Raw genomic sequence first — 12,191 nt, forward strand, 5'->3', positions numbered from 1 at the left:
GGTCCATCCTGCAGTCAGCCTATTAGATTATGCGGAATCTTGTTCGTGTAAACAAAGTTGTCATTTTGGCCCAAGAATGGCACTAGGGACAATGTGAGGTCCTCAGGATTATGAAGGTATGAAGGTGCACAACATATTCCACAAACTCAGTAATCCAGACAGTAGTTTTTTGTTGTTTATGTTATTTGGTGGATGTACAAGCAAACCAACCATTCCAACATCGCCATCCTTAGAGCTTTGCCACTAGCAGGGCTAAAATTTCAAACAATTTAAAAGGTGACTCATTTAAATGTAAATTTAAATGAGTTTTAAGTCTGATCCGCTGGTATTGAATCACCAGGCAATAATTTTCCCAAGGGGACTTTGCCATAAGATTTCAGGATCAAGGTTAGCAACACATCTATACCATTCTATCACTGCTGGTAACACAATCATTGAAAGCATTTCTAGAGAATAGGCAGCGAGTTGATGCAGGCTGAATAAGCAGAAGCGCATCTATTTATTTTTCATGTCGATCACAGCTCCTTTAGGCCTTCTGATATACAGGTACTTCCAAAGCAACTTGAAACAAATCTGCTTTTTAGGTAGCTGCTGAGCTAAAATTAGGTTGTGCAGCTTTTTTGTTTTATGTAAATGACTACAATCAGTCAATCATGAAGAGATTTATGTTGTTGTGACTGGACCATCTTCTTTTTGAACTTTTGGCCAACCCGTCTTGTTTGCTGATCTCATTTGGCTGTCATTCTTCTGTGATGAGCAGACAAGACACCAACTGCCAATGTTTGAATACAAATGATTTATACAAATCTTTTGAATACAAATTATTCAGTTTTCAGCCATTACAAATGAGAAAAATATACATTATGCAAACAGGCTGCTCAAGATAACCTGAGCTTCTTTTGAATGCATTTCTAATTTGAATTCTTGGGTTTTATTTGTTGGTGACATTTGTCTTTATTAATTACATTATTATAGGCATGCATCATTATGGAGTGTTACAACCGTCAATCAAGTTTTTGTCTTTGTGGGGAGAAATGTAATTTAAAATCTAGTTTTGAACAATTTTTTAAAGTCAACAGCTTCATCTTGGTTTGATGTTAAGTAATGAGTTCGGACCATTTGATGTTCACGTGGAAAAGTGAGCAGACAGGTCAGTTCTGCTGGGCTGCTTCTACACCCAAATGGAAATATACAGGCACCAGAAATAGGTTGAGGGTTATTTATGTTCACTGATGCCCAGTCCTATATACGTTCACTCCAGTGTATCAATATTACAAACCAATTACTTTTACATATATATATAGTAGTGTACAGTACTCTACCATACATGTAAATTACTAGTATTTCAATCAGAGACCCCCAGAGACAAAGATATACGGATGGGTTACTATCTATACTAAGCCCATTAAGACGTAATCTGAGACGTAATCAAAGCAGTAGATACACAGCAGGAAACAGGGGAAGTGAGGAGAAGAGAGGAGAGGAGAGGAGAGGAGAGGAGAGGAGAGGAGAGGAGAGGAGAGGAGAGGAGAGGAGAGGAGAGGAGAGGAGAGGAGAGGAGAGGAGAGGAGAGAAGAGAGGAAGGGGTTACCTTCAGAATGACAGATAACAGGCCCTTAGAGAAAGCTGCACTGAGCTGAGCCAAGCAGTAAGCACAATAGATAACCATAACAGCCTCAATCCCTACAAGCCTCACGGCACCGATCCCTACGGACCCTATAGATTCTCCTCTCATTATCGTTACTTATCTCACCACTGATTCCACAGCCCATAGTATGCAACGATGCACAAAGACAAACATTTTGTTCATTCACAACATGTATCGCCATGAAGGGAAACATTCCCAAGTTACAATTCACAACAGTTACAATTTAGACATTTAGCAGACGCTCTTATAGTGACTTTAAAAAGTGCAAGATCAGAGTAAGTGCCACGAACATTTACCCTCAAACAGGGCAAGTAGCCATGGGATTTATTTGAGTGCTTTGAGAACAACTTCTACTGTAACATACAGTACAGTAGGACATCAACTAAACAACACTCTTCGCACCTAAGCTATATGCTGAACGGGGTAGAGAAGGGGGTGAGGGGTGGGCTGCTAAATGAGGTGAAGTGCTTCTACTGCTAACCTTGGTCCAAGGTTTAGAGATTCTTCAAACCAAACCATCCGTACTCGCACAGTACAGCGTATAGTGGTGGTGCTAAGCTGGAGCAAGCAACATACAACCAGACCAAAATGACTATGTACATTCAACACAATGAGGAGCTGATTGTATCAGTTTGGCTTATACAATTTGTAGTACATGACAAAAACAGTAAACACACATGCATGCTAGCACAAACACATAAACATACACACACAGTGCATGCATGTGAGCAGAGACACAAGCACACACAGGGAGAGAGACAGGATTATCTGTGATGCTGTCGGGCAGAAACATTGTATATTCAACTTTTTGTTTTTTTTCCGTAAATGTATGCCCTGCTTCGTCATACTAAGTGTCACACAAAAGTAGCAAATCAAATTGTTCAAATAATAATAATAATAGTTGAAAGTGGTTAAGTCTGTCTGTGAGCTTTATAAATATTGAACCAATTAAATATATTGACAAGAGCTTGTGAATAAATAATAACTACATCCATTGGAACACAGCTTCTTTTTCCAAAAGTACGAGTTTTGAACATACAAGGTTTCCACCCGACAGCAAAGAAATATAACAAACTAGCCCCTTAGCCCTTCCCCATCATCATGACTATAGTGATTTTCTGCCTTCCTGTGTGTGCGTGCGCGTGTGTGTGTGCATATGCCTGTGTGTGTGTGTGTGTGTGTGTGTGTGTGTGTGTGTGTGTGTGTGTGTGTGTGTGTGTGTGTGTGTGTGTGTGTGTGTGTGTGTGTGTGTGTGTGTGTGTGTGTGTGTGTGTGTGTGTGTGTGTGTGTGTGTGTGTGTGTGTGTGTGTGTGTGTGTTGTTCTGCTTCAGGGTCATCACTGCTGCAGAGACAAAGTATTATCATAGTGTTTACCCCAGTGTTTATGGTAAACACTTTCATCCTTTTAGTTCCACTCCATTTGATCTCACTGATTATCTTTATGCAAAACTCCTTTTGTAGTTTGAATAAAAGTCAGCGTGTGTGTGTGTGTGTGTGTGTGTGTGTGTGTGTGTGTGTGTGTGTGTGTGTGTGTGTGTGTGTGTGTGTGTGTGTGTGTGTGTGTGTGTGTGTGTGTGTGTACACACGTGCATCCGTGCACCACAGAAGACACATGCACAAATATGTTACCAGCCAAATATGTCTTTAAGAATGGAACAGAACCTCAGATCAATGACTGGTTTATGAAGTTATCAGCATTTAAATACTGGCTGGATTTTTTGTGTTTTCCTGTTGGTGCGTGCGTGCGTGCGTGCGTGCGTGCATCTTCCATTCTTAAGCATACAACATCAGAACACTTTGAAGTTTACAGCCTGATAAATGACTGAAAAATGCACCACCTTGTGAACACATCAAATTTGACGACTATTGTTAATGTTGCGTTATGTCGAGTTATCGTATAGCATTGTCACGGGTGTTGTCTGGTGGGCGGTAAGCAATACCTCAAGGTTATAGCTTACATAAAACAGCTACAAACAGCGGCCGTTTTAATACGTCAGATTTATCTAAATACTGACATTACAAGCATAACCTTAAAAATGTAAACTCACTTGTGGTTAACTAGTAGTTATATCATGTTATTAATGGCTTTGATTTGCTGCCTAGTGGGCCAAAGTAACATTGGAGGTTATAAGGGAACATTATATATAGAAACCCTACAATGAGAGAATCCTGAGTACATGCTATTTTTATTATTCTATGGTGATAACTCTTGTGCTGTTATTAGGACAGGGGTGGAGATTGCATGGCTCATGTGCATTAGCATCATTATAGCCTCACTGCAGAACCGCCTCTTGGTCAACCAGAAGGGACAGACAGTACTACCTATGTGTATGGTGCGATTATCGTTTTGAGTGTTCCTAATCCTACATATACACATACATATAAATTATCACCATGGCATTCATTGCAGCATTCCAGCATATCAGCCCAAGCTGAATTCTGGACTTTAATAGAGTAATTAACATTACTGTCAATTCTCAGACTTTATTCACCTGTATGGTAGTGTAGCAGCATGTCCTGACAGTGGTCTCCTACTGATCTGGGGTTGAACTCCACATTCACCTGCATGCTCTCTCCTACGCCAAGTGTCCCCACAGCAGGTGTCACAGAGAACGGGCTAGAACAGAAAAGAACACAACACAACAGAATAGAGCAGATCAAAATTCAGTAGAATCGAATGGAATAGAATAGAAGTCCAATGTTGTTCAATGATGGTTTTTACCTCTGTGTGTGTAGCTGGAACTTGGCCTGGGTGTGTCCTATGTTGCGAACTAACTGAGTCCTCTGTGTGCAGGCTTTGACAGGACAGATGGGTAAATGGAGCTCATCTCGAAAGTCCAGGATGCCCCGTGGCCCAATCGCATGGATCAGAACCTCAAACCTCTCCCTCTCAGTCACACATTCCAACCTGTGATGGTAATCCTGGACACACACACACACACACACACACACACACACACACACACACACACACACACACACACACACACACACACACACACACACACACACACACACACACACACACACACACACACACACACACACACACACACACACACACACACACACACACACACACACACACACACACACAAATAATGTTATCCATCTCTATTGCTCATTTATAGTATATCAAATAAATAAATGAATGTATTGTACAGGGACCTTGTATTTGCACCACTTACTGTGATGGTGACCATTGAATAAAAGCCATAATACTCCAGAGGCATTGTGTGTCCTTAAACATATTACTGCTAGATTTGATGTGCACCTTAGCTTCTCACTTTTCACTTGCACATACAATATCAGGAAGAGTGAGTGCTTCTGTAACCTAATGCCTGACCCTTGACCTCTGATCTTGTGACCTTGACCTGTGCATCAGAGAGATATTAGCAGTATGAACGAACAGAGTTCACGTTAATGAATGGTCATTCAGCTGGTATATACAGTACTTTATTTAATAGCAGACATAGGACTATGTTTTCACAGCAGTCATAAATAGTGTTGTTACTTCCTTCAGGTGTTAGCAAATTATATTATCATGTTATGACAGAAAATGTAATCTGGCACAAATATGGCCTATAAGGAATCCAGGGGGAAGAATCCCAGCAATCTGGCATTCATGATGTGTGGGATTTTGTGCAAAACAGCCACCCCCACAAACTTTGGAAGGCAATCATAGCCAATCAGAATGTAATATGAGAAATGTGACAGATACATCTTGATCACATGACTACAGAGATAATGTGTACCGATTTGTGTAATGTTTGGACTAAATCTGTAGGAGTAATATAAACATTTTTTTTTAGCAAAAATCTGCCTCCTGGTGGCGCTATAACAGGCCAATGTGAGAAATTTCACTCACTTACATTCTCACTTACAGTATACATTACTCAAACAAAAAAGACCAATCATATACTGTAGCTGTCTCAAGTATACCAATGACTATGGCAGTTCAGCATTATCTACACTTTTTTCTGATTCTAATTCTAATTGATTGCCCAGACAGTGTCACATCCCTCAAATCCCAGGTACCTTGTTCTCCTGAGGGGTGAAGAACACAGAGAAAGTGGAGATCATCCCTGGTGCAACCTTGTTATACACATCCACTTGACCGACCACACGAAAACATGGCGAGTCCCCCGGCACCACCTTCACTTGTCGTGACACCTGGGCAACAGACACACAGTAAGGATGTGCAGTACACACCCCCCCACCCAGACACACACACACGCATTTAACATGACACCTATTACTTTATGTTTACTCTGTGAAGGTCCTATCTATTCCCCAAGTGCAAATTCCCACTTGAACCCCCCCCCCCCCCCACACACACACACACACGTGTCATGAACCACACATGAACCACTTAAACCCTATTTTAAACTCTATTTTATACTTTGGCTATTCAAAAATAGCTGATCTGCAAGCTCACAACTACTGAGCTTGTACTGTAGATCAGAATTTTTGCAAATGTTTGAAATATTTTGGATATTTGCACCTATAATGACATGCCCAAAATAGGGACGTCAAGGTTAATGTGGTTATAGAATTGCAAACACTGACCACCACCACAAGCACAGAGCCAGGTATATAAAAAGGTGATAGGTATTCATTGCTGCTTGAAGATATCTTGCAGAAATCACAGCAATAAATCTTTCCCTAACCTGGGCCCCGAAACATTTTCCAATTATGGTACATCCCCCTACATGTGCATACACACACACACTGCCCTGCCTGCACAGGGACAAGTCAGTGCATTGGGCTACCGGTAATAATTACAAAAGGTCAAAACTACTGTTTATTTCATTGTTGTCACTTTCAATAAGAGCTCCGGCTCAGTGCCTGACTTGTAACTGAAAATGCACATATTAAACACATGCAACATGCAACACATACCTTGTCATTGTTGCGGAGGAGCAGAGGCAGCTCATACGTCTCTAAAGGAGAGAAGTTCTGGAAGACCAGCTCAGATGGGTACGGCTGGAACAGAGCCACATCCACATCCACCAAGGAGAACTGAGACACACACATTTACACACACACACACACACACACACACACACACAACCACACGCACGCACGCACACACACACATTTAACATGAGACATTTACATTTGTCTTAATCTGTTTACTGAAGGTTCTATCGATTCCCTTAGAGCAATGGTTCTCAAACCTTTTAATTTCAAGGACCCTCAGAGTTACAGGCCTGTGGCAGTCCATTTAGAAACCCCTCAAGGAACCCTGAGGGTCCCTGGACCACATTTTGAGAACCACTGCCTTAGTGCAAATCTCTACTTGAACCTCTCTGCAGCCCTAACTTCAACATATGCCAAGTTCACCCTGTTCCCGAAAATAACTCCTGAGGACGACGTAGAGCTAATCCTATTTAAAATGAAAACCATTGAGATTTCCGCAATCTGAGAAATTCTCTCAACCCTTCTGTCCTCGCGTCTGGTGACATTAAGTTCCTCTAAGTCTACAGAACTTTACTATACAAAATGAGAGTACAGTACATAGGATTCATTCACATTGGTTGTCCTCTGTCCAGCTATTAGCACCCTGCTGACTAAGGAAAAGCAGCAAAGTAAATCTGCGTGTCAATGACCTTAGCAGGGAGCAGATGCTCTGTGCCCAGGGGACTAATGATGAAGTAACAATGGGGTGTTTCCATACAAATGTTTTCGTTCTCTTTCAGAACACATCTACCTACGTCCTTCGATGAGGGATTTGTTTGTAGATTCATGTATGCATTAATTAAGCCATATATCATAATACGGGGAATGAGATAAAATAGGCAGAATAGGCCATGCTTTCATTACAATGTGACAGCTATGTGTCTGCAATGTGTAGAACTAATTATTCCGAAAGATGAGAGTGACTTGAGAAAAGCATACATGTACGTATTTTACATATCCCTGTGGATATGAAGGCTTTTGGAGCCAGAAGACAGCTTGTCACAAATGTAGGCCTCACCACTTTAACTGGAACTTGAGTCTGTATGGTGGATTCCCCCGAGGTTTCATTTACAAGATGAAAGTCAGTACAGTAGCTGTACTGTGCAGACAGCACACACGGCACAGCAAAATCCTATCTAATGTTCACCTTTAATCTGTAATCTTCTGCTTTTGAGAGTCTGTTGTTGCTATCAACACCAGCATCTATCATGTGCCGTGAGTTTAAATATCATACTAACATATTATTTGTTATCCTCCCTGTCAAGAATGTCACAAGTCATAACCAAAGCATACAATTGATTGAATTTCAGTGAAAACTGGTGAGACTGAAAGCAGGGCACGTTAGCGTAGCAGCATTTACTTTCTGATGTGTGGTCTCGCTCATGTCTAACAGCTCCAGGATGCGAGGGTGGTGCATCTCGTTTGTGTTGGCCAGACGCTCCTCTGTGGACTGTAGCATCTCTTGGGCATAAACAGATGGAGTCACCTGCAACAACAAAGCAGCAGAGTCTACAATCTTCTCATTTACAGATAGTCAGCATGTCCTCTATTATTATATATAGTAAATGAAGAAGTACTGGGCCACCACAGCAAGACAATTACCATTCATAGTTGACAGAATGGGACATTATATAGCATTTAATTGAACAATTTAGCACCAAAGAAAAGATGTGGCCTCTCAAACATCCACAATATTACGTGGAAATTGGAAAACACTACTAATGCTGTTTTGCACTTAATGCTGTTTTATCCATAAGTCCTGATTTAAAGACGGTCTCTACTGGCTCCCATTGTGATCTAAATAACACACTGTGCACAAGTGTAAAAGTAGTAGCCAAGTAGTAGCCTTGGGAGCCAACGGTTCCCGAAGCCATGTGGCCCATAGGTCAAGAGCCTATCTCCTGTTTCTGTTGTGGGGGCTGGGAGGCAGCTTGATGTACAAGAACACCCCCTGCACATGACGCTAGTATAGTATGTCACAGGGACACCAATCTAACCCATTGGGTACCATTTTTCATAGTCTGCTATGAAAGCCAGCTAAGTAGTCTGTCATTATTGTCTGATGATAATAAAAAAAATAAAACAATTGAAATGACGAGTGTAAGCACGGCCTGTTACAGATGCAAACTTATAAATAGCCAAAGGCTGTTGGAAAAGCATTGTGATACGAGTGCTGTGAGGCACTTCAATGGATGGTGAAATGAAAAGCTGTCATCTGTGACAAACACATATGCAAAATACATATGCGCGCGCAAGCCCCCACACACACACACACACACACACACACGCACACGCACGCACACGAGTCTCAGCTGATTTACTATGCTCTGAGAAAGTAAATATTTTCTCCTTCAGAGAGGACCATCTGGGGCTTTGTGTTGTTAATATCTGCTCAACACATTCCTCACCAATGTCTCTTTATCAGTGCACTGGCAGTGAAGAAACATATAACTGCACTTAGCCTATTTCAAGGTCAGGGCAGAAAAAGATTTTTTAGCTTAAAATTGAAATGAATAATGTAGCAGAAGGGGTTACCGTATAATGCAATATTTAATAGCTGCCAGTTAGGTGTGTATTCATAATACACACTCCTTTCTATAATTCAGAGACAACAAAATTGCTCACCTCCGCACTATTCTTTAGAAGGGTAAGTTATAAAAGAAGCTATATTGGAGGGATTTTTTAAAGAAGAAACGGATGTCTTAATATATTTATCAAGATGGCAAAATACATCTCCCTCATCTCCAAAGGCCAACATTCAGTTGTATAAAGGCTGAGAGCTACCACGCAACTGCATGACACTGAACAGGGTACGGAGAGCCACTGACCCCAACTTGAGGGAGAACCAAAATCGCTTTTGAGAGGGGAGGACCACCCTAGCCCTGATTGGCCTTAGAGGAGGATCATTGAGGAGGTGACGAAGAGCAACCTGCCAGCGGTGCGGATTTCAAAAAGGCATTTGACTTGATACACTAAGGCATGGTGTTGAGGATACTCAAGGCTTACAATGTCCCTCCCAACCTACTCTGAGGCAATAAAGACATGGGCGGCACTGCGCTGAAAGAAGTCAATGACTTCAAATAATTTACTTAAAAACAGTAGAGGGCGCTGTTTTTCCTTTTCATTTGGCGCTGGGTTCCCAGATTGCCTCGTCAGAGAAAGGAAACGCTTGCATGGAGGGAGGGGTCTGAATGGCAAGGCCAGTGTATGAAATCCAACTTTTCCCAACATATCAAGCTCAATTTCTTCTCTGCAACCAAAATCCAAAATCATATGGCAGTGAAGGCTGGACCCTGAAGCCTGCCCTGCTGTGCTGAAGTCTCTGGATGGGTGCTACACCAGAATGTTACATTGATGGGCAGAGAGCAGCTTGGAGAATGAGGCAAACACTGGGAGTTCCCAGGAAGCAAACTTGAGGGCATCTCATGTCTTCCAAATGTTCATGGACGTACTAAAAAAGATGCAGACGCGTAAAGTACTGGCTAGCTAGCCATATGTACTGTATGCAGGATCGAGATGCAAAACGCCACTGGGGGGGGGCGCGTCCAAGGACGATCTAGAGAAAGCTACAGTATTATATTCTAGAACTAATGTAAATCCAACCTAAAATCTCTGAAATCCTGATTTAATTAAACTCTTAAAGAGTACAGAGTGAGTGACTGTGGCGAGAAATGCAATGGCCACGCTTCAGTCAGAGTGCCTGCCTTCTATTCAAGTGATGCCCTCTTTATTTCAATCAAATCTGAAGTTCTATTCTAAGTAATAACAACAATAAAACACATAACACTAATAGGTATTAGCTAAAGCTAACAGGAAAGCTTAAGCTAACAGCTTCACTTGTGCCCATCACTTCACCAAATCAGGACATGTCCCAAACAGACAGAGAGACTGGCAGAGATTAGCGCTTGGTTTTACTGAGTGCCCCTTACTAGTTCATTGTTAGATCTTCTCCACTGCACCATTAGAGTCACACAATTCGGTAAGTCATCAGCGGCATAACTTTTCAGGCTGCAGCCAGCATTAACCTTGTGTCACCAGGCTTTCCGCAGTACAAGCCAGCATTATGGAAACATTTTTGTTTTGTTCCTTATTCAGCAGCCACAAGGGTGCTCATCCATACTATCCATTATGCACACTAGTTTGACAATGTCCTAGCAGTGCTGAGCGAAAAAGAAAGAAACAACTATTTTCAATAGTTTGTTGACAAATGCCAACATGATGCAGCAGGTCTGTGTGTAAACAGCAGAATTGCGTAATAACTTTGGGGGTGACGTTAACATGCAATTTATAAAAATTGGTACAGTGCAAATTCTTGATATGTTATGTGAGAACAGTATAAAGTGCACTGAAAAGGAATTCATTATGGCATGGCTAAACAGCATTCACAAACAACATCTCGCTGGAGCACAGTCCATAATGCTCTTATGTATTTTACAGTGGAACCAAGAATGCATCTTGTGTCGTACCTGCACCAAATCATCGCCTTTTGATTGCTGTTTGTGATCAATAATGAGTCCTATAATTAGAGAATTAGAGAATATCCCATTTATAATACTGTAGTTGTTTAACACTAACTAATGATACAATGGTAGCCCTGGCCTATATTAAGGCTACATGATTCTACTTCTATCAGTCAAAATGCTTTTATTTATTAATTTCTTTGCTCCCTGGGAAGTAGGCTAATAATCATATTCTATCAGTCCAGTTTAACATAAAATCTATTATTTGGCATTCAATTAGATGCTTTTTAAATTATATAAACAAACATTAATGTTCTGAGCAAATTTTTAATTGGGTAAGCAGGTGCGGGGGATGGAAAAGGACCTTGATATTGAATAGTGGGCACTGCCGCCCCCCCCCCGCTCCCAAAAAGGTTGAGAACCACTGCTTTAAGAGCTAGTATTAATTTGAAATGACCAAACTACTTGAGTACTACTTTTTAAACTTTTCATGTCTTCTTTGACGTGAAAGAATGAAATGAAATTGAAATAAGGACAGCTCTCCTCTTTTAACCTCTGTTAGAACTAAGGAACAGGGACCAAAGAGAGATCAAAGACAGAAAATAGATGAGGAGAGCTGGCTGTAATGAGAAGAAGTATAGTCACATATTGATTTCCGCTCTCTCCAAGATGCCAAAGTAATTATTAGAATAATCTGTCATTTGGGTCACAGGAAGATTAAAACGGGTTGTTAAATTCTCCTCGTAAAGCAGGTGGCTTTAAAAGTTTAGGATTTCTGACTGGACAAGTCCAATTTTATTTTCGCCTGCCAAATGAATTATATGTCATGTTGCTATTCGTTTTCAGAAAATGCTGCAATGTGTGGTAGCCTATAATGACATATTCTAGGCTAAATCACTATATGAAGCTAACCTTCTAGGTAAGAATAGTTAAAAAATATTTGCTTGAAAACCCACAGCATGTCATCAGTAGCCTGTTATCCTCACCCTTCTTGGTCTATCTTTCCTCAGGACCATTTTTGGATTCCGAGGGAAAACCACTTTGCTCTTGAACCCCTCTGGCAATTTCAGAGGTAGAGTATGCAAAGAAGATTGTAGTGCCTGGACCTTGGAGGTTGCCAT

General features: G+C 41.2%; 1 protein-coding gene across 1 annotated transcript in view; it reads right to left on the minus strand.

Moving 5' to 3' along the window:
* The window catches only part of hydin (HYDIN axonemal central pair apparatus protein), a gene marked incomplete at its 5' end in the record, with an annotated part of 110,902 nt that extends 98,711 nt beyond the window's left edge, over positions 1-12,191 (minus strand). The window contains 6 exons of the mRNA XM_080438159.1: positions 4,141-4,265; positions 4,371-4,570; positions 5,687-5,821; positions 6,551-6,670; positions 7,971-8,096; positions 12,057-12,191. Coding sequence (XP_080294285.1) covers positions 4,141-4,265; positions 4,371-4,570; positions 5,687-5,821; positions 6,551-6,670; positions 7,971-8,096; positions 12,057-12,191 — 841 coding nt within the window. The remainder of the gene's footprint in view (positions 1-4,140; positions 4,266-4,370; positions 4,571-5,686; positions 5,822-6,550; positions 6,671-7,970; positions 8,097-12,056) is intronic.

Source organism: Gymnoscopelus braueri, assembly GCF_963280865.1.
Source record: "Gymnoscopelus braueri genome assembly, chromosome: 9".
NCBI classification, from domain to species: Eukaryota; Metazoa; Chordata; class Actinopteri; order Myctophiformes; family Myctophidae; genus Gymnoscopelus; species Gymnoscopelus braueri.